This window comes from Dipteris shenzhenensis, chromosome 4 (genome assembly GCF_047967505.1).
Source record: "Dipteris shenzhenensis isolate YYH24624 ecotype China chromosome 4, Dip_SZ_1.0, whole genome shotgun sequence".
NCBI classification, from domain to species: Eukaryota; Viridiplantae; Streptophyta; class Polypodiopsida; order Gleicheniales; family Dipteridaceae; genus Dipteris; species Dipteris shenzhenensis.
The window spans coordinates 35,917,809-35,941,488 of NC_141599.1; the positions used below are offsets into that span (position 1 = coordinate 35,917,809).

Consider the following 23,680-nt stretch of genomic DNA (forward strand, 5'->3'; position numbering starts at 1 on the left):
TTGGAAATATATTTCTTCATCAAAGGCCAATGAAATTCCTTAACAATACTTTGATAAGTTGCAAAAACCCCTCGATGTTCCACATAAGGAGGTTGATGCATTTCCTCCATTACTTGTAATCTAAATGGTTTGGTGATGCAAAGTCTTTTCTCATAAAAGATATATCCATCGTTAAATGAATAGTTGGATATAGGACTCTAATTTTTTTGTTCAAGCTTAATCCATATATATGAAAAGTCTGAATCATCTTTAGAAGAATTTTTCATTGCCTCAAATGGTTGTATTTCAATCACTGAAATGTTGTTGATTTGTAGTCTTCGACTTAATGCATTTGCAACCATATTTTCTTTACAAGGCTGATATTGAATCATTGGCTGAAAACTTTGAATAAAAGAAGCCCATTTGATATGTCTATCTGAAATCAATGGTTGCATCAAAATATGTTTAATGCTTTGTTGATCAGTCTTGATCAAGAATTCTGAGCCCATTAAATAATGCTTCCAAATCTTAGGGCATGTACCACTGCTATCAATTCTTTGTCATAGGTACTATAATTGAACTCTACTGGCTTAAGCTTTCTACTTTTAAATGCTATAGGATGATTGTCTTGCATAAGCACAGCTCCAATCCCAATTCCACTTACATCAATTATACGACAACAAAGAAGGGTCATGAGAAGTCTGGTAACTGAAATACTAGGGATTTAACTAAACCTTTTTTTAAAGCTTGAAATGATTTATCAGGGCTTGAAGTCCAAATGAACTTTGTAGTTTTCTTTAAGAGATTGGTTAGTGGATTTGCTATAAGAGAGCAAAGTTCCTAACGAATTTCCTATAGTAACTACATAAGCCTAAAAATGATCTTAGCTCATGTATATCTTTAGGCTTTAGCCATGTTTCAATACATTCCACTTTCTTTGGGTCTACTTCAATACCTTGACTTGAAACTATATGACCCAAATATTCAATGTGATCTTGAAAGAATAGGCTATTCTCAAGATTGATGTACAATTGATTTTCTTTTAAAAGAGAAAAAGTCAATTTCAAATGTTCCTTGTGATCTTTAATATTCTTGCTAAAAATCAATATGTCATCAAAGAACACCACTACACAATGTTTATGCTTTATAAAGATTCGGTTCATCATTCTACTAAAAGTAGCTAGAGCATTGGTTAAACCAAATGGCATAACCAAAAACTCGTAATGACCCATTTGCGTTCTAAAAGCCGTTTTGTAAACATGTTCTTTTGTCATTCTAACTTGATGATAACTAGATTTAAGATCAATCTTGCTAAAAACTTTAGCTCCTCTCAACTTGTCAAGTAAATCATCTACTCTTGGAACTGGATACCGATTCTTAACAGTGAGTTTATTAAGTGCTCTATAGTCCACACACATTCTAAATATGCCATTTTCTTTTTCACTAAAAGGACTGGAGCACCATAAGGGGAGCTACTTGGTCTAATCAACTTCCTTTCCAGCAATTCTTCTATTTGTCTTTGAATCTCTTTTCATTCTAAGATGTTTACTCGATATGGAGCTGTACAAGGAGGTGAATTTTCAGGTAAAATTTATATGCAATAATCTTCAGGTCTAGACTTGGATAAACCTGGGGGTAATTCATCCAAGAAACAATTTGTAATCGAATTAACCAAAACCAAAAATAAATTTTCACCTTTTCTAAAAGCCCTTTTAGCTTGTGTGTGATTCAACAAAGGATTCATTTCATTCTTTATTTGTCCCTTTAAATAAATTCTTCTATCATTATGTGTGATCCACATTTGGTGAGTGTTATAGTCAACATCAGGATTAAATTGATGTTGCCACGGCATTCCCAAAATTATATCTTTTCCACTTAGAGGAGCCACTAAGAAATTTATAATTTCTTTGTATGGATCAATAATGAGTTCTAAATCTTTCACTTCATACAAACAATTATATCTAGTTCCAGTAAAATCAGCTTTAAGCTTATAATGCGTTGGTGAAGCTTTAAGATTCATTGCTTTTACTAATTGTTTAGAAATGAAATCGTGTGTACTTCCATCATCATGTAAAATAACAATTTGTTTCCCATTTATTTTTCCTTCCATTTTAACAAGGCATAAGGAGAGAATTGACCTGATTTACCTGAGTCAGTAGTGTTACTCTCTTGCTTGACTTCGTCAATTACGTTAATCTTTGTGGTTGGTGCCTTCTTCTTTTCTGAACAATTATTTGCATAATGTCCCTCTTTGTGACAGTTGAAACAAGTTCCCTTCTTCAAATCAGTCTTCTTTTCTTCTTTTGATTTGTCGCGATCCATTGAAGATGTGGTCGATGGCATAAAACGAGAATACGGTTTGAACTTAAACTTCTTGTTCCTCTTTTGAAAAGGAACAAAAGGTTTATTCTTTTCTCCATCCTTGGGTATCCCATTCTTTCTTTCACAATTCGTAGCAAGTGATGGCAGAACTCAAGGAATGAGGATTAAACATGTTGATCTCGACTTTTATTTTAGCCTTAAGACCAGATACAAATTTCCTCTTTTGTTCTTTCTCAGAAATTCTATCTATGGTTTGAAGTTGAATGAGAGATTGCCATAATCTCTCAATATAAAAAGCAACAGTCTCTTTTTCTAATTGATGCAAACTATCCCATTGTTGACGGACTTTCGACTTGAATTGTGTCGAAAGAAAGTCTTTCTTTAATCTTTTCTTCAATTCCTTCCAAGTAGTTGGTCGTCTTTTACTGTTTTTGACTACATTCCGCCATAATGCCGCATTGTCAACAAGATGATTAACAACACATTTAATTTTGTCTTTTTCAGGAAACATTTCACCCTGGAAATAATCATCATGCTAGCTAATCCATGCTAAAACAAATTTTGCATTTTCTTCCCATCATATTTTTGAAAAGTAAAAGATTTTCCACTAATTTTATTTTCCTTCTTTTCTCTCAATGCAGATTTAATAGCTCTACAAATCACTCCCTCAGAATCGAATCCTGAAGTACTCTCATATCTCGCATGTCTCTTCCTTTTCTTTTTCTTAGTTCCCTCAAGCTCTTTCTCTAATTTTTGTCTATGATCTCTCTCTTGCAAAAGTTGAAGGTGAAGTGCATTAATTTGCTCTTGAACAATTGGAGATGGTGGGAGATGATGTGCCATTTTGTGAAAGGGAATAAAAACAAATAAACTCTCTTAAACACTCAATAAAATAAAATTTACTCAATCGTTTTACTTATCTCTTGTGCTCTCGCCACCCAAGTTGAGAGTGTCCACCAAAGTTGCAAATCGTCTTCGCTAAGATCCGCAATACCAACTTTACGATGCTATCAATATGTGAGAATATCTTCTTGACGCTTAGTGACAAGAGCTTTACAGCTTCTAGATGTTGCCAAATATGAAGTTGTTGGAGTAGAAGAGCTTCCAAAAACCAGCTTGGAGAAAGCTATCCGTTTGCTTGAGTTATGAGGGAAATAGTGAAAAAATAAGAGGGGTAGAAGAGGAGTAGAGAACTTTGATAAGTTGTTGAGAGCTTGATAACGTATCAGATAAGATCTCACTCTCTTATCTCACTAGAAAACTGCACTTATCATCTTCTTTCACATTTTGTGAGCTTTTCAACCATGATTAGTGCCTTTGAACCTGCTCAACCGCTCCACCATAGATCAAAACGGAGGAATGCATTCGGAGGGTTTGAAAACCCTATAGCCGGCTCAAGAGGCAGTTTCATCGCCAAAAGTTAAAGAGCTTATCACCTTCTCTCTCACACACGTGCGATGCAGATAGAGTTACTTGCTTTTTTTTTTCGGCCGGGCTATTTTTCGTCGATTGGAGAGGCTAGGAGGGCATAAGTATTAAAGTAGAGAGATATGAGTTGGAAAGGGAGGTATGAGAGAGAGAGAGACGGCCCATCGGTGGCAATCATGAACAGAGAAGAGATTTTCTTTTTCTTCTAAAAAAGAATGACTTTAATAAAAAAGATAAGGGGGCCAAAAATTAAAATTCACATTTACCACTCTTCCAAGTACCATTTGAAGCTTTCCTTGAGATCTGTTTTAACGGCTGCTTCATCCCTCTTCCCAAGAACCCTCATGTGGCAAGTACCTCTCACTTTAATCCCTCAAAGAGTGTAACCTTTGCTCTAATACCACTGAAAGGTAAATTGCAATTCAAACAAATACAATAGCATCAAATATTGAATATGCACGAAAACTCATGAAAAGACAAGAGGCAATCACTAGGTACAATCTCCCTCCTCGAGGTGTGTGGCTCGTGATCCCACACCAAGAGTATTTATAATATTGAAATAAGTGCATGAGCCATTGATACAAGGTTATGTATTCATCTCCTTTTACCATACTTTTCTCTTCATCACTCCTTTTGCCATACATTTCTCTTTATCACTCCTTTACTCACGATCTCATCCAAAATTACATGCCAAAAAGTAGGAAGGCTTTTAAGCACTCTCCCTTATCAAAATGTAATGACTCTTGGCCATTGAATACATTTAATAGCACTATCATAAAACCATGGCATTTAGCCTTTATTCCTTTAAGCTTGTTTACTCCCATCAGTCCATGTCGTTTCCTGTACTCGATAAACCAATTCACCATTAGTAGAAAACTAATTAATCAAATACTTATCAAAATAATATACATAGAATATCAATGATTAACCAATCATGCTAAGTAATGGTCTTTACAAATGACTACCCATTAATGTGAGTATTTCTTAATGGCATCACCCGTGATACTTATTAATGGCACACATTTATTTAGCCATCCCTGACTAAACCATTCAAGTATTAATAGAACCCCCGCCACGTCTAGTGCGATCCTATAAATACTTTACGTCATTTCGAACAAGAGTTTTGAGAAATACTTCTCATAACACAGATATGGCAATGCTTCGATGGACAAGGAGACTATCGGAAGATGTGAACTCAGGGCTTTTCCCCAAGAGGCAAGGAAGGCTGAGAGTGGAAGATTGGGGCCAATTACAATACTCAACACCTCATACAAAGTGATTGTGAAGGCACTGGCCTTGCGAATAAGGGACATATGCAACTCAGTGGTGGATGTAGAACAAAACAGATTTGTTAAGGGTCGGGACATTTATGAGAACATTCTGAATGTAGCTACATCGCTCGATTATGCTTGTGAATATGGTCAGAGGGTACCATTATTTGGGCTTGACTTGGATGAGGCCTATGATAGGGTTCATTGGGATTTCATCCTTGCGGTTTTGGAAAAATTGGGGTTCACAGAGCTTCTTGAGAAAGGTCAAATGCATGTTCGAAAATGCTGCAACAATCTTATTCATTAATGGAGGAACCGTGGCCCGTTTTGAGCTCAAGAGATTGCTGAGGTGAGGATCCCCCCTTGCCCCCCTTTGGTTTTCCATGTGCATCGTGCCCCTTATTCAAGCCGGTGAAGGCCAACGTGGAGAAATTCAAGGGGCGCCTCTTCCTATGGACAATCAACTTTCCTATGAGTTATTTGCCAATGGCACAGTAGTTGCCACGCAGGAAGATGAAGTTCAAGTTGTCCGACTTCTTGAAGTGATTGATTGCTTCAGTATAGCATCAGGGTTAAAGTGTTGTCTCAACAATCATTACTAATTCGCTCTAGTCTAGGAGTCACAATTGTGTTGTGCGGAAAGATTGTCAGGTATTTTGGAGCCCCCATCGGTCTAGGAGTGACTCTATGCTAGCGATTTGAATGGTTTAAGTCAAAATTCAACGCCAAACTAAGAGCTTGGAATGGTGTTTCATTGGGTTGGAATGCTTGGTGTTTGATAGTGGGCCACATCCTGAGTCCTGATAGCTTTGGTCACCTACGTTGCTTCCATTTGGCAATTCAAGAAGACACATTGGCAAGAAATCAAACCCTTGCTCCATGGTTTTCTCTGGGTGGAGGATTCTAGCAAGAAGAAACTTCATTATATCCCGTGGTGGCAACACCTAAAATCTACCAAATTACAGGGGGGATTAATTTTTCAGACATCAGATTTGGAATGTTGCACTTCTAGAAAGGTTGCTAGCCCGTCTCTTCGAGAGAGTAAGGCACCGTGGGTGGATGTTTATAAAGATTTCATCGTCTACACGAGTTCGAAAATGCGGAGGCCTCAACTAGTATGACGTATGAGTGTTGCAATTTCCACTTCTAATTAAAGTATTGGATTTGATCAATGTCTTAGTTCAAGCATGGAAAGCAATTGTCAGCATGTTAAGGTGGAAGGGCAGGAAAGGATTAAGGCGGGATGACAGCTTGTTGGAGGCCATATTGTGGAGCTCAGCTTCAGCAAGGGAGGGGGATGTTTTGTAGTTCATGACATAGCAACATGTATAGAAAAGGTATTAGAGTCTAGGGCAATCTATGGAATCTGGGAAGCGCAGACTGGAGGTCTCTACAACAACTGAGGGTGACTTCTACCTTAATGGACGAGGAGAGTGACTTACTTTGTGCGGTTTTGGAAAGGGTTCTGGCCGACCGACTTTGTCAGTCTGCCGAAGGAACTGCGTCCCAGTGGTGTGTTGGAAAGACGCCCTTAAGCAAGGTGTCAACCAGACTAATCTATAGACATCTTATGGAGTCCCTTAGCATGCTCCCAGTCTTGAACAATAAATGGGGGCCTCAGGCGTGGTGGAAGGCAAGGCTCAAAGAAATATGGAAGGGCTGTGCATACTATGGAAAATTATTAATCACTGGTTGCCGATGAAGGCAAAGTTGTGGTGCAGCACTGGAAGACTTGAGGCGTCTCCTTTGGAAGTGCCCTATAGTCAGCAAAATTTGGAAGAAGCTTGAAGTGGTAGTTTGTCTTTCAGGGTTGATGTCCAGGTTCAAAATCGGATACCAGTGGACCATGCTTGTCCTAGGTGATACCTTTAAACTACCATCAATGTTGGCGGCAAGATGGATTTATTTAAGGGCCACTGTGATCCTTGGCATTTGGGAGATGAGGAATAGAAATTCATTTCGACATAAAGTCCAGTTGGGATTAGGGTCCCGGTGACCTTTGTCTTGGTTAGGGTTTTTCTTCATGATTTTGGAATTTTTTGGGAAAAACAAGGATCCTATTGTAAGTCACACTTTGTTGTCGGTAGAAGCTAATCTGCTTGTAGGGTACGATGGCATGGGCTATTTATAGCATAGGCCAAGGGTACGTAACCCTATTAGGCAAAGTTTTGTAATTTGGTCCGGTTTTGAAGGACTGACCACCCTTCTAATACAAACAGATTTTGTTTTAAAAGAAAAAAAGAAGATGAAGAGGGTCTTTATTATAAGCCCTTACCACGAGGATACATAGCAAAGGTGCAGTACAGGTGGACCAGTTGGACGCCAAGCATTTATGTCTGAAACTACCTCCTCTGCATCCACAAGGTGCATTGTTGTAGTCTGGATGAAGCTAGGTGCCACTAGCTTAGCGGGTTGCAAGCAATAGATTCCATCAAGGGCTTGTAGTACAACACGCGAGCACACAATTTGTCCAACTGTGGTAGCCACCCACATGGGCAATCGCTCCCACTTTATCATCTGCCTACAAGTTGCCCAAAAGAGAAAAATTCCAAGGAAAATCATTGGACTCATTGGGACATTCAAATGCACTGAATGCCTAAATTGCTAAGGAATTGTTGAATCATACAACCTAAGGGTTACAACTTCATCATGAGGCAGCTTCACAAGAGTCTCATCCATCATGTAGATGAGCGCAAAACTGCAAAAGCCAAATGGGACGAGCTACAAAAGTTGTATGGTTCACGTGGTAAGCATTCAAAAATCTCTTTTTATTAAAAAAAAAATCACTCTGATTGTAAAAGTGGTGAAGACCTAGGAACATTCATCTTCAAGATGAAAAGTCATATGGTGTGCAACAATTATCAGTTAGTGCAAAATTTGATGAAGAAGATGCCATAGCCGCGTTACTTAAGGTTGTCTAAAAAATTTATCTAGCCTTCGTAACAACACTCAAGAATGCTCCCAATCCTTCATATGAGAGATTGATTTCTTCACCCTTTCTTCATTATTGGACGAGGAAAAGAGGGTCAAAGAAGACAAGGGAGCATCTAACATGATCCCAAGCTTAGCCTTGATTGCATCAAAAACTTTGAAGTGCTGTTTTTGCAAAAAGAAAGGACATATTGAGTAAAAGCACTAGGATCCAAAGAAGAATCACTATGCCAAGTGTAGAGAAGCAAGTCACCTATCCTGAAAATGTGGTGGTAAGAAAGAAGAAAGCAATGTGGTGACTATACTACCATCAAGTGATGATATTCTCTATGCCCATGCTTGTAAAAATACTACCTTATACATGCCTAAGATATAAAGGCATTATCCTTTGTAATCTAAGTTGGTAGGATTTAATGTGTAGCCAATGTAATCCTCTCCCAGTGTCATATTGAGCAGGAGTGTTAAGAATCATGGTTAGAGGAACAGTACCTAGCAAAGTGAGTGAAGGCACACGATTCTCAAGGAAAGAGGAACATGGATCATGAAGGCACATGGTTCTCATGGAAGTAAGTGTGTGGATGTTGGATGTAACAAAGTGTGTGGCTCCTAACCCAAAAGGGTGGAACCCTTGGCCTCTATTAAAAGGTTTAACAGAGTCTTATCTACATGGTTTGAAATACAGTGGACTTACCTTTGTACAGCCAAAGTCTATCTTGTGGTCTATAAGTCTTCTATCTCCTTCCTCTTCTTGCATATAGCTTTCGATTCTTTCACTTCATAGCTTCCATTGTGCATTAGTCTCTCGAGCATGCGATGCTAACATTTTCTTCTCCCTTATTATCCTCCTTTACCCCCTTTGTCCTCCCTTCCTCTCAATAGTGCCCCTCTGGCCCCTCTTTCCAACTGCCTCCCTCCCAACTCATGAGTACACTTACTTATACCCCCCTTTAACCTTCCCCTTTAACTGCCTTACCCACTTGTGAGCTCACCTTGCAAACCCCCACATGATGCCTTGAGATTTATAGCTATATTTATGCCTCCCTTCATCCCCCCCACCTCCCTCACTACCCGTCACCCCTAGCAAATGCACCTCAATGTAGACCACCTTACTCCGTTTCCTTACCCCGCACTCCCCTTACCCTTCCTTACTCCCCTCCCTTGCCACTCCTTCCCACCCTGGCTTGTGCCCACCACCCCTTACCCTCCTTACTCCCTCCTTACTCCCTCCTTATCCCTCATCAATGATCACCCCCCTTTTTTAACGCCCCTTCCCCCTCGTGGATCATTTCCATGATCCCCTACCCCTCCCTCAACGCTCCTTTTAACCCCCTTCTCTTGTGGGTTGTGTGCTACAGTCCCTTTCCTATGTCCTACTCCTTACTCCACTCCTTTAGCCCTTGTTACTCCCCTTCCTTGCCCCACCTCCTCCCTCCTCTCCCCTCCCTTACCCCACCTCCTCCCTCCTCACTCCCCTCCCTTACCCCACCTCCTCCCTCCTCACTCCCCTCCCTTACCCCACTTCAACCCTCTTATTACCTTCCAAAAAGAGGATGGAAGCTACCTCCTCCATCACGGCCAAACAAAAGTTACCCCTTCCTCACCCTCCTTTAAAAAATGAATAGATGGATAAAAGGGAATGGAAGGCAGGGAATAAACTCAAGGGAAACAAAAACAAAGAGAGGGGAGAGGAAGCAAACTAAGGGGAGGGAAATGAACAAAATGGATGGAAGGGAATCATAAACAAAAGGAGGGAAGGAAACAACTAAGGGGAGGGGAAAGAAATGAACGAAAAGGAGGTGAGGAAAACAAACTGAGCGGAGGGGCAGAGAAAACAAATGGAAGGAAACGAATGAAAGGGGGGGAAAGGAGATGGATGGATGGAGATGAAACTAATGGAGGGGAAAGAGAAATGACAAATAGAGAGGGTGCCTTTGGTTTGAAAGAAGAGCACAAACGTAAGATGAATTGAGGGAAGAGTACAAATCAACAATTTGTATTTATCCATGGAGAGGAGAGTACAAATATATGACAATTTATCCTATTCAAAGGAGAACAAATGTAAGACTAAACAATTTATTTTTGTGATCCAAATTGAGGAAGAACCTAAGAGGACATCACACACATTTAAAATTTTAAATCTGAATTCAATTTCTAAGTTTAACTTGTATTTTCACTCCTTTTATAATTTAGTCACATTTTTTCCCCTTGTCTTCCTTTCCTTATATTTTTCTCTTTATTTTTATTCCATTTAGTTTTCTACAACACCAAACACATTTAGTTCTAACTGTTTCCTTTTTTTCTTCCATTTAATTCCTCTAGCTCTTGACAAAATCTATTATAATTGTTAAAATCTTGTAATTTGTTGAGAAATTTTAAATTTTAAATAAGTCTCATTATTAATTTGATTTCAAAAGATCAAAAGTTGACATCATATGTTGTTGAGTCTCGCATGTATAAAGAAGGTGCTCACCAAGCATTATTTCTGGAGGATCATACCTCAACTTTGATCCATCCATCATTTCTTTCTACAAAAGGACAAGCATGCTTTCCTAGGTAGCCTAGTTGCCTTTTCATTTACAGGTATGCAGTGTGCATGAATGCTATAAATACTATTATGTTACTGCTGCTGTGGGCTAGCCTAGCTTTAGGATGCAAGACAATCACACAAATTGATGGTCCATTAACATTACACCCTAGCATACACCTTGGACCTTGGTGGATGTAGTGGAAGCGCATTCAACAACAATGGATGGTAGGGCTTGAGCATTTCCAAGAGAAGCATGGTTTGGAGGTTGTGTATATCAAGTAAAAACTAGCCCTCCATGGGAGTGGTCATTTGCAATGTGCCTATTGGTTTCACAAAGAGGAAGGAGAATTTCTACCCCAAATCCTATACTGTAATATGAGTTAATAGAGCAATATGATTGTTAAGTTGCTTTGTGGTAACAAAGTGTTGAATTCATAGAACGAGAGTATAAATGTGTTGTGCTCTCAGTTAATATCATCATATTTTGCATTATGTGATGAATGGATCAGTTTAATTATCACATGGATCTCTATCATTGTTTGTATATATAGAAACCGCTTCTCCACTTGTTGAATATGGACTTTGATCATGGCATCTACATGCAGGCATCCAAAAGATTCAATGAGTCTTTTTTTTCAATGTCAAAAGATGGACTTTGGATAGCATTTCTAAACTAGGGAGAACAAGGAGCAAGAAAGCTAGAATAACATGAGCTAAGTAGAGGTGCAACAAAACTCACAATCTAGAAAGAGTCAAATCATGAATGAAATTATGTGCACCCTCTCCCAATTAAATTCGTGTATAGTTGCAGCCTGAGAGAGGGTGGGTGTGCACTATAGATGAATGGGGGAAAATCCACGAGGAACGAGTATGTGTTAGTAGGTTTGCTATACCTATTGGTTGAGATATTTTCTTTTGCTCATGGTTTCCATGGTTCAAGACTTTGGCTAGTGACTTTGATTAGTGACTCTGATTAGTTGGGAAGAACCTTTTAGTATCTAAATTAGAAGGCTTAAAAAAGCCCCTTTTGTTGAGGCCACATACTATATTTACATATTATGAGTGACCCCATATTAGTTTTGACATTGAATGCAAGTAAACACTAAGAGCTCGTTCATGTGAGAGGGCCTGCTCTGCAACCTGGTTGCCTCTAAGAAACCTTAGGTTTTTTAAAATTGTGTTTCCCCACAACTTGGAGCCCACTAGCAAGAAGCAGGGAGCAATGCGAGTGAGTAATGGAGAAGTGAGTGGTGGTGGAGTGCTGAAATGAAGAATCACATGTGCTAGGCAACTGGTTGTAGATGGTGGAGGGGATGGTTGCCCCACGAGTACTCGTCAAAAAATGCCTTTTCCTGCATAGCTTGGGTACGCACATGTAGATGGTGGTCTGACCACCTCGCCCAGTTCACAAGTCAGGTGCTACTTTGGGCCCTGGTGGGGATATCAATCCCTGGAGGCCTCCATTTGAGCACCTAGGTGCCCGAAACCGGCCTCTCGAGAAAGGGCCCTTAGAATTGGTCCCCATGCCCAGGAAATCTCAATCGGGAGGAGTTGAGATCACCAGCAGCCCGCTGAGCCCTACTCTGTGGTCTTTCTGCTCACAGATGCACATCCGAGTCCCCATGCTGGTAGCCCGCTCTCCAATTTTGCTCAGCACATGCATAGGTGGTGTGCTAGACCAATGGCGCCTCGCACGATAGGCATGGCACATTCAATGCAAACCTGTTTTTGGAACAGGTTGCCTGACAATCAACTTCTCTGGCTCCCAAGGGGTGCCCCGGCCCAACTTGTTTGAGATATCCGACGCTGCTGCCCTAGAAATCACGGAGCGGTTCCATCAATTCGTCGCATGGGGACGTGTTGGATCGTCTGGAAACTCCTTTTCGGTCGAGATCACCGTCTCAGAGGGACCTGCTCTTAAGGCAACAAGAGTGTTGGCTGCGGGAAGAATGTATTTGTGGGTAGGTTATTAGGAAGACCCAAGATGCACGTGAATATTCTGTTAAGGATCTTTTAAGCTAATGAATATTCACGTGAATCCGTGACCCGAGGATCTCTTTGAATATTCTGATTAAGATTGAAGATGAAGAGCTGAGCGAAGCCATGGCGGTTCCCAGGGCATCATCATCAACCTCCCCTTCGCGTGGAGAGCCTTCCTCTCTCGAGATCAGTGGGCAGCCCAGCAGGCAGAATTCCGTCTTGTTTGCCTTCGACACCTCCAATCATGCAGCAGACCAACACCACCATGCAACCCTTTTCGAAGACCCCCCTTCCAATATTGCCGCACCCAGAATCCCTTCAGCCCTCGGAACCCAACATTCCGTTCCGTTGCTCCGTGCTTATCAATTGGTCGGAATCACCTTCTTCGCTGTCACTAGTGTACGTTGTCATCCTTTGTCGACTGCCTTCTGAGAGAGGGGCCTCCGGCTCCTGCCTTGAAGGCAGTTCGACATTAATTGCTGGGTTTTCATGATAGATTTAGGGCTTGAGAGGGGCTTCCCATTTTCCTTTCTAATCCGACCAAATTAAAATTTGGAAGCAGACATAACTGAAAATAAGAATGCCCAATGCGGACCAGCAAGTCGGATGCTCATTTTTTGCGTCAACCGGTGCAGGGTCCATTCGGCTTTGAAGGCACAGTTGGAGCCGGAGGTCCTCTACTAACGCAGGTCGGGCTGTTACTTTTCCAAATCCTTTGGTCAGCTCCTTTAGCGCTGATGACGGCAGAGCTTTCATGTATGATTCCTCTAAGTGGAGGACATGTCCTCTGGATTTATCGAGCTTTCGGGCCGTTCTGGTCTTTCGTCAACAGCTGCTTTGCATTCACTTGCAGTATTTTGGACAATGCGCTGTACGCTGTGCTGTTTGTGGAGTACTTATCATCCCTGTTATACGAGGACAATCATAAACTTCCCCACGTGTGGAGTATACTTCTGAAAGTGTTTGTGATTACCATCGTCACCATTTTGAACATGCGTAGCATCACAATCATCGGTATGTTTACAGAACCAAGGTATAGATTAATTTTAAAAGTCTGAAATCGAATTGAAATCACATGTTTGAAGAAGAGGGACTATCATGATTTAAGACTTAGACAGTAAACACCGTTAGATCATAGTGGATATGGTCACCTAATGAAATTTATACATCATCAGCCCAAAATGGTAATGTTGTCATAATATCTCCTTCACTACAAACTTCTGGTTTTGTTTTTTGTAATTCTTTCTTCCTTTGCCTCTAGCTTCACCTTGCATTCTGTGCTTCACTCAAAATTTCCTCCCAGCATAACTTCTTCCTCTCTCCTTTCCCTGCTTAATGCTTCTTGGCTTTCCTCTTGCTCGAGTGTTCTGCCTTCCTCTTTTGTCCCACCTCCAAAGCATTGGCTGGACGGGAGAGCTCCATGATGAGGAGGCAGCTCAAGAGCGGTTATTGTCAATGAGGCCTTTTTTTAAATTTCATGGTCCAAGACGTGAAGCTGTCTAGGATATTCGAAGGATGAATTGTTTTCAAAATTGAATAAGAGATACTGAATCAGTTGGACCGTGGAGCTCGAAAAAGCATTCCTCATCAAGAGCATCCTCAGGCTTAAGGTCTGTAAGCTGACTTGATTCTTTAGCGCAGATGGCTTTTAGTGGTTGATATTTTCACAATGAATATTGCATTTTGAGGAGCAGATACCATTTAGATGGATATTGAGTGCAAACAAGCTTGTACAACATCTTCATCCAAGGGGATGTCCCTAGGAGGGGCTCCAACTCTCCCCAGGAGCCAGTGTATAACGTCTTCCATCCACCTTGATTGTAGAACGTTTGGTCTTTAGCTTATTCTGCCTTTGTTGTCCCGAGCCTGAGAAAGAAGTTTGTAAACTGTCACGGTCTGCATGTTTTCAAGCATGTGACTATTCCCTTGTCACTCCTTTTGAGGTATTGTTGGGTGATAGGCATTGACACACAGAAGTGTTTGCGCCACTAGAGCTTTTGGTGGGTTGCTGCGGGTTCTTCAGGGTGTTTCTACTGAATAACAAAGCTTTATTTTCAAGTACCCAATGCATGTTTTTACTGATATCTACAGTCCTTTTCATGTCTTATTGATGCATTTCTTTACTGTCATCTGCAACGTATGCTGTTAAAGGCTTTCCATATACTCATCGTTTGTCTCTTGGTGTCTTCAAAAATTACTTCACCGTGGTCCCTGACTTACTTTCTGAAATTTTTGTAAAACTCTTATATAACAGATCAAAAGGACAACTACAAAAATTATTATTTCAATCAAGAAAATAAAACTAGCATAATCCTTAGTCATGCAATGTTAGGTCACATTTACAAGTGGCATAATCATTTCTCAGTTTCAGGTTGGTCTGGACTTAACTGATTCAAATGAGGAATTTCTTTATGGTAGGAACTGCGGCCATGCTCTTGGCTGTGGCCGTCTTGAGTCCCTTTGCTGCAATGATAATCTGGGGCCTTCCAAGGTTGAACTTCAATTGGATACATGGTCAAACACCAAAAGTAATTGATTGGGGGAAGTTCATCACATTGCTTCTCTGGAACAGTTCAGGGTCTCTCTCTTGCTCTTCCCGCTCTCTCATTCAAAGCACACTACACACACCTGCGTACACACAAGCACCCGAAGTGCATAAGGAAAGAACATAAAGGGCGTCCCTATATTAATATATTTTTGCAAGATGCATTGTTTCCACAGATTTTTTGGGCATCTCTTTTGACACTCCTGTTCAGCACATTCTGATTAATGTCAAATCTTTTTCCAATTCTAACATATAGAAGTATGATCTTTTGCCTTAGAGTGAGATGTCTTCCCTCATGACCTTTTATAGTGCCAAGAAACTATTCAGTTATGTACTAACACTTCATGGTACTTATTTTGAAACATGTATATCGTCCTTTGAAAACATTCCTTGCACAATCTTTCTTTTCATGTGATTTTTTTTTTCCCCCACCAAAGGTTGCAATCAAGGGATATACCTCCTTTTCCGACCAAAGATTTCAAACAAGGGATATACCCCCTGGTTCCCCTTTTGACTATTCAGCTTTAGTGTATTGTGTGCATAGTTTTTATCCACAGCCTGAATGCACACTACATGTTCAAAATAGATTTAAGGTGACTGATCTGTAATTCTCCCTCTAGCTTAAATTGATACGTTTCTTCTTTTATGCTGAAAGTGTCCTCTGAAGGGCTGCATAGCGGTTCAGAGAGGTAGGAAGGTGTGGAGTTGAGGTGTCATGTGTCGAACAAGGAAAAAAACGTCTTTGAGCAGGGCGAGCTCATCGTAGGTCATGCAGTATGGATGGGTCTCCGGGTCGGTTCAGGATTCTAAACGTTTATGCTCCGCTTGTAGACAACATGCCTCGCTTTTTGGAGGGAGCTGACAGAGAGCCTCCCCGATGTTGACTCCTGGATTCTTGGAGGTGACTTCAACAACCTTGAGTTTGCAGAGGATAAGCAGGGAGAAGCCTCTTTCGCGGAGATGCCCGCAACGGAGAGGAGCACCTGGGAGCAATTCATCTTTGCGATTAGTGGCAGAGACTCCTGGAGGGAGGCAGAGTTTACCAGAACCCCCCATAGCCTCCACTTTTCTTTTTGCCAGAGGAGGCATGATGGTTTGTTAAAGCGTCTCAATAGATTTATGTGAGGACTGGACATTGCACAGGGGAGGCTCCACGGGCATTTTAGCAGGTCCCACGATGTCAGATCATTCTCCGACTGAAGTAAGTTATAGCAGCCCCACCTCAGAATCCCCCAAAAGGTGGGTCCATATACCATGATCTCTTACAGGAGGCAGAGGTGTAGCAGGCGATAGCCGATATATGGAGGCAGCTAGTGGGAAGGCCCAGTGGAGGTTGGGCATCTTGGGTTGTGGACTAGTCTGAGACCTCAGAAGGTCTCTTATTTCTTTTGGTTAGTGGCGCATGGGGATTGCCTATTGTCCCCTTATTGGAGCAGATGCGGGTGGACGGTAGGTGCTTCTACTGTACAAAAGGAGTTTTATAGACTACTCTCCATTGCCTGTGGGGCTGCACTACGTCTCAAAGGATATGGCTAGTGGTCTTCAGCATTGTGGCACACACGCAGCGGAAGCAGTGGGACTTCACCTGGGGGATGGTTGCATGGCTCACAGAGGGGAGGCATGCCTTCTCGATTAATCCAGTTTTGCCAGCATACCTTTGGCTGTCCACCAAAGCAACAATGAAGTCTGTAGGGAAAACGTCTACTCAGCCCACTTAAGCTCTTGGAGAGCACGGAGACTGACAGAGTTTTGAAGGGGCCAAGAGGAGGTAGGAGAACAGATTTGTGGTGCCAGGGGTCCACATCTAGGCAGTACCTTATCTGCTTGATGGTGGCACCCTGTGCACACGTTTGTACAAGGTTTTGTCCATCTTTGGAGCAATACATAATTACTGTTTCTACTCTCATCACGACTGGATTTAAAAAAAAGGCCAGTAAGTGTCAAAGAGTGGTACGAATGTGTGTCTTGATCCCTTTCCTTGATATCATTGGCTCACTATACCTCATGTCACTCAGATTCGATGCCATCATGTTCCCACCTATGGACGAGCCTTTGTGTAGGGAGTTTATCAAGTCATATACTAAGGGATAGACAATTTATTTTTCTTGGGCTCAAGGCAAGTACTCACCCCACCTGTGCTCTCTGCTTTTCTTCAAGTACCTACAGCTCATCTTCTGGTGAACATCTCATACAATTCCTGGATGCACTTAGAAGCTTTCCTTGCTCAGAAAAGTCAATTCATAGGGATCATCAACCCTGCAACATCATCACCAACATGACACCTAAGGCCCCCTTGTTGAATAGGTATCTTTTCAGTATATTCTACACCCGGAGACTACTGTATTAACAAGAGCTACAAGTCTGCCTTGGCTGCACTTTTTCATCTTAACATTGTATGATCTCACCCAAAGAAACCTGAATACACATTTGGGCACCAATCAATGTATATGTTGAAGCAATGGGTTGCTATCCCTTCTCTCTTTATCCCTTTGTTCATCCTCGTGAAATCTTCTGTTCCTGCTTCCTCTGCTTGGCTCCCCGTGGACGTTAATAAATTCTACTTCTACTTCTACTTCTCAATTGTTTGTAAACTAACTCTTAGTACTCCTCCTTCAATAACCATCGGGCATGATACCTCTGCCCTAGCATCACTCCCCTCTCCAGCTACACCCACCACCATTCCACTCCAGTTACACCCACTCCCATTCATCCCCCCTTCTTGCTATCACTTTCTCCCTCTACACAGCTTTCCCTTGTTCCTGCCCACTCCCTACCTCTATTGCTCTTTCCTTCCAACCATTCCTCATCTCCTCTTTCCCCTACATTCAATGCCTTGATGAGCTCACATTTGCCCAACAAAGAGAGAGGACTGCCTTCCTTACTGGATCTCAACATCTCCTTAAGGGTAGAGGATGGTTTTGATATTTCGACCATGCACCGCCTTTCTGAGTTTTGGTCCCACAATCTAATTATTTAAATGTTCACTACCATAGGTCACCACGATGATGACACCATTTTCTCTGGTGGCTACTGGAATCCCCTAATCTATGACTTGTTCTTTATGTGATGATCAGACCCCCTTTCCTCACTACTGACTTTCTTTCTGCTTTGATTCCACATCCTGTCAGCTCAAGGACGGGGACAGGGACATTGACAAATCTCTCCAATGTTCCTAGAATTCGATCATAATCATCCTTTATGTGGATGTATGCTGCTCACAGGTACCAGTGATGAGAATTCAAGACTGATCTTGAAGCCTCATTTGAGATGTCAAATTTGGGACGCTTGCATTATTACTTGGGTCAGTTAGAAGAGGGTATTGTCACGAATAGGTCCAGTATATACAAGGGCTGCTGCACAGGTTTATAATGCAGAAATGTAGCCAATTTCAACTCCGGTTGAACCTGGGCTTAAGCTGTTGATGCATGAACACTAAGACACATGACATCAATCTTTGTAAAAGATAATATGTTTGGAGACCTGTAAATTGTGATCATATTGGCAGTGTTAATATCATCCTTGGCTTTTGGTTGTCATCAACACTTGGCTTTTTCTTCATCTTGACTTTGAAAGGGCCTATGATAGGGTGGAATGGATTTGCTTGTGGGATCTCTATGATGAATGGGTTTCTTTGAGTAGTGGATTTACGTGTTTCTTCACTTAGAGACGAGTTCTCATTTAGTGTGGCCGAGGGGATAGATTTCAGATATCTAGATCAGTCTTCTAGGGCTGCCCGCTTGTCTCCTTTCTTGATGTTTTTGTAGCTGAGGTGATGAGTCACTTCCTCCATTCATAGACATTGATCACTTGAATTTGTCTTCGCATTATGAATGATGAGGAACTTTTCAACTATGACCTTGAACTCCTCGACTATGAGTTTGTGAACAACACGACCATATTCCTTGAGGCCTCTTTTAGGAACTTAAGGTGCTGCTTCAAAGAAGCTTGGAAGGAAGGGATGTGGGCACTCCACAAAAGGAGACTGAGCTTGGTCTCACATGGGTAGAAAGGGGTACCACTATGATATATTTGGGGTGCTAGGTAGGTATGGATATGAACTTGACCCAAAAGTTTGCTTGAGTGATGGAGAACTTCAAGAGGAAGTTACTCTATCGGAGGTTCAAAACCCTAGAAACAGCTTCTAGAGCCCTTGTGGTGAACCAAGTTTTTATTAGCTTTTGCCTACTATGCCACCTCCTGTTGGTGCTCCTCACGCTCATATATTGGTCGGCTCAAGAGACTAGTACACAATTATCTTTGGTTCAAATTTGATGGCGCACAACGTGCAAGAGCCAAGGGGGCTTGGAGCATTATTATTTTATCAACGTTATGGATCGTGACATCCAATGCAGAGCCTTGCTAGGTAAGTTGGTCATTGGAAGACGACTCCTTGGCAATGAGCCTTAGAAAGTTTCTTCACTCAGCAGGTCTAGGTAAGACCTCCCCATAGAGGCGGTGATTGGTGACTAAGCACGTTGTGGATTTCACGGATGTTCACATTAGACTCCTCTCTTCTCTTCAATTGATTATTAAGCCCAACAAACAGATAAGAGCATCCCTCACTGATGTCCACATTAGACTCCTCACTTCTCTTCTATTGATTATTAAGCCCAACAAATAGATAAAAGCATCCCTCACACCAGTCCTCCCTGAGACTTGGGATAAGAGGGGGCTTCTCAGAATACATGTAGTTCCAAAAACAAAAAACTTGTAATGCTTTGAGCCTTTGGTTGCTTCTTCAAGTGTAACACTCTAAAGCTAAGATCCAAGAGTGATGAAAGGAATTTTGTAGCCATCACATGGTAAGAGTCAATCCATGAAACACGTGCGTTGGTACATAGGCTAATTGTTCATGTGTTTATGGATGTGGACTCAAGTATTATTGGCAGCTTGAGTGAGAGGAAATGGGCACTAGTTGCTCTGTGATGTAGTGGGGACTAGTTGCTTTGTACAATGAGTTACAGTAACAAATTTTGCCATAAAGTATCAATGTGGAAACATACAAAAGAATGAGCAACTTCAATAATCCAATCTGTGCAACGCACAATGCCTCTATCAATCCCAATGTCATTCTCTTTGTCTTTCACACCATGAGCAGGCTAGAAACACTATCAGATCTGCATTTTTGTCATTTAGGCTAGGTTAGCAAAATCATGTGCACGGTTTGACATGCTGCCACATTAACTCTGTATACATGTAAGCTTAATGACAAGTGACTAGTTGCCCTTGGTGAGTGGACAAGTTCATGCAAGATCTCTTTTTCAACGATGCTTGAGACAAGTAGTGAACTATTTCTCCTTGTACAACATTCTTATCCATTCCTAGAAGCAAGTAGTTGATACCCTTGTATGAGCACTTTGCAGTCATCAAAGGACAGAAAAGTGCATGCATCTCTCCACCTTCCACCTCTTGCATCCTCGAGGAGGAGGAACTGGACTAGCTGGGGGGGTCGCCTTGTGAAGCTCGATCCTCTAGATGCTCTGTCCTTGGATCCTATATGCAAGAGAAACCTCGTCTATTTGGAAAGCATGGCCTCCCTCTGTCAACCAGGCCACCATTCCCTAAGTTAGATCCCTCTGCAAGCGCTGTAATTGGGCCACAATCCAAAGGGATCCGTGTTAGAAATGACCCAACAGAGGGTACGCACAGCGGAAGACTTATAGTAATGCCCAGGAGCTCACACAGTGTGCGTGCGGGGTGTACAACACACCTAGGAATTCTGAACGCACCTAACTGAACCTGAGTCACCCTCCTTCTCGCAAGGGCACAATCCTCCAGTCGTGGAAGTTGATTCCCAAGAGCTTCTGAATCAGGGTCGTCCTTCAACAAGGTCCCTGCCTTCAGCCTCCCACACCAGTGAGCCTCCTACTTGGGCTCTGATACCATGTTAGAAATGACCCAACAGAGGGTACGCATAGCGGAAGACTTATAGTAATGCCCAGGAGCTCACACAGTGTGCGTGTGGGGTGTGGAATCACAAACTTCTTTACTTATGTGCATACAGTAGGTGTGCAGACTCATCAATAGACAATGAACCAACCAGACAGAGAAACCACCAAAATATATATTTCCGTCCACAACTATGGACACAATACAAAAGAGACAGATCCAGAGTGCCACCAATGATGTGGTCCTCTGATCTTACCACAAGGTCCTTCTCCTATCTGCTGGCTATCTCTAGACTCGAGCCCGTGTGCTCCACCTCGAGCTTCTGTAGACTTTCCGTCCAAAGATCTCAGCACATTGCTGCCCTAGTAGACAGCCTAGGCTCAGCCCCAAGTGAGCTCAGTCTGCAGCAACTCTGGCCCTGCTTTGCCTCCTGGATGTAGGCCCAAAGATCAGGCTTCTGCTGCTCCTGCTGCTCCTCTGTTTGCTGACTTGCTGGATGCTGAAATGAGGCAAGAGCCTCTGCATTTATAGGCCCCAAGGCATGTTAAAAAATACCGACCAGTCTGTCCCAATCTGGCCGACTGGACAGACCAGGTTGGCTGGCCCAACCGACCTGGTTGGCTCAGCCCAACCAGCCCTTTAAGGGCTCCAAAACCGGGCCCTTTTGCCCCACACTTCTAGGGTCTTTGGCCCTCCAATCAAGGCAGGGGCCCAGCCTATATAAGGCATGCCTACTGCCCACTGACAGCCCCAATTTGCTGCTCCACCAGGCCTGCTGGTTCTGCCCTCTGCCAGGCTCTTCCCAGCCACGTGTCTTGTGCCGTACTGCCCCGTACATCCTGCTGTCCTTACCGGCTTGTACCGCACCATCATCAGGGACTGTTGCAGGCCCTCACTGCCCACTACCCTCGCCATATGGCTTGCCATGCTGACGCCATCTGCAGGTCGCAATCCTGTGAGGTGCTGCCCATGTGGCAGCCCCCTCTCTTTCTTCTCTCTTGGGCACATCCTGCCCTAGGTCTCCCTCCCCCACGCACTCCTCATTTGGGGGCTTACAGATGGGGAGGTGACCTTTCCAACACCCCCTCTCACCGACACATCTCGGCCCAATGCCAACACGTCGATGACAATGCTCCAGTAACTCCCTGGTCGTAGTCCTCTGGAACCTTTCAGTGTCGAAATCTTTTCCTGGCTTTTCAGCCAGTGGCTCCTGCTCCACCAGGTCCGGTTCCGCTTCCGCACACCATCCTGGTACACAGGTCCATCTTTGGTAGCACCTCCTGGTACCACCTCCTTCAGTGACGTTCCCGCCTCTGAATCGAGCAATCCAGCCGTCACGATCTTCCAGTCGTCCCCCTCATAATGAGTGAACAACCTGGAGTCTTCCAGGCACCATGCTCTGAGGGTCTGTTTCAACCCGTCCTTCCTTTGGCAAGGTCTGCAACCAATAAATATTTCCAGATAACCTGGACCATGAACTCTCGCTGAGTTCTCAAGCAGGTACTCTTCTGGCTTCAGTACTCTTTGTCCATCACCTTCTAGCAATCTGCATCCGAGATTTGAAGAAGCACCAATACTTCCCCTTCTGCCTTCGAAGAAGGCCAATTCCTTCCAATCTCGTATCTCCTGAGACAAATGAAGAGCAGAGTCTCTCCACAGCATGCTATAAAGGCTCAAATGCAAAATATCAAATACATACTAATATCAAATACATACTAGACTGTTGTACTGCGTGAATGTTTGCCTTGAAAGCAAACTCCCAAGCGCCTGTGTAATCCTGTATTGTCCCCTTCTGAACTCCAGCATCCATCTGACCATGAGACCCCAGGGCCTTCCATAGAATCCACCCTCGTGTCAGTGTCGACAACCACACACCTGGAAGGTACCAAGCGCTCCATGCTGCGCTTCACCTTCACAAAGACATCTGACTCCTCGTCGACCCACATCTCTATGTCAGACATCCTCACTATGATTTCTGGATCAACATATGTGACCTCGGTAACACTCGGTGATGTCACCAGGAACAACTCTTTGATTACCACATTTGCTTTGGCCTCTCCCTCTGAATCTGAGTCAGCAGACTCCTTTTTGTTTTTCTGATCTGCCTTTTTCTTTCTGCAGTCCTTTGCAAAATGTCCTAGCGTATCACAGTAGAAGCACTTCTTCTTATGCTTCCTCTTCGAAGTCCCCTCATCGTCAGAGTCGTCTTTCTTGGACTTGCCACCGTTAGGCTTGCCCTTTCCTTTGCCAGCGGAATCCTTCGCCAGCATCGCCTTGTCGTCTTTGTCCTCGTTGTAGAGCTTCTCTCGAGCTTCCTCCTGTAGTAGTAACGGACCCAACTCCTCAAACATCAGAGGTTTGGTTCTCTGTCCTACTATCACAGCCGTAACAAAGCTCTTGAAACTCCGAGGCAGTCTCCTCAGTACCATCAAGGCCAAATGGCAAGAGTCTGTCTTCTGACCAACTGTTACCAGCTGATCCCTCACCACCTTGACCTTCGTCAAATGGCTATGTACCGTATCTCCTTCTTCCATATCAAGATTGTAGAGTTGATGCTGAAGAAGCAAAATCCGGGAGGTGTTGTCCGTCTCGTACAGATCCTTCAGGGTGACCCACGCCTCTACTGACATCTCGGCCAGCTGGATATGTGGAAGAACGGAGTCCGCCGTAGTCCCTATGATTATTGCCAGGGCATGGGCATCTCTGTCTTCCCAAGCTTCCAGCTCCTCTCTGTCTATTGCCATGACTATCTCCCCTTTCTTGTCCACCATGTCCTCCGGCTTCGACTCCACTCCCGTGGTCAGCTTC

General features: G+C 42.9%; 1 protein-coding gene across 3 annotated transcripts in view; it reads left to right on the plus strand.

Annotated features, from left to right (window-relative positions):
* The first annotated feature begins 12,531 nt into the window (after window positions 1-12,531).
* LOC147902779 (putative polyamine transporter At1g31820) overlaps window positions 12,532-23,680 on the plus strand; it is a 31,400-nt gene continuing 20,251 nt past the window's right edge. For 2 of the 3 annotated variants that reach the window (XM_087373638.1, XM_087373639.1), the window contains exons 1-3: window positions 12,532-12,837; window positions 13,074-13,452; window positions 14,857-15,016. In XM_087373638.1, coding sequence (XP_087229764.1) covers window positions 12,562-12,837; window positions 13,074-13,452; window positions 14,857-15,016 — 815 coding nt within the window. In that variant the 5' untranslated portion in view covers window positions 12,532-12,561. The remainder of the gene's footprint in view (window positions 12,838-13,073; window positions 13,453-14,856; window positions 15,017-23,680) is intronic. The other variant, XM_087373640.1, reaches the window with a different exon arrangement.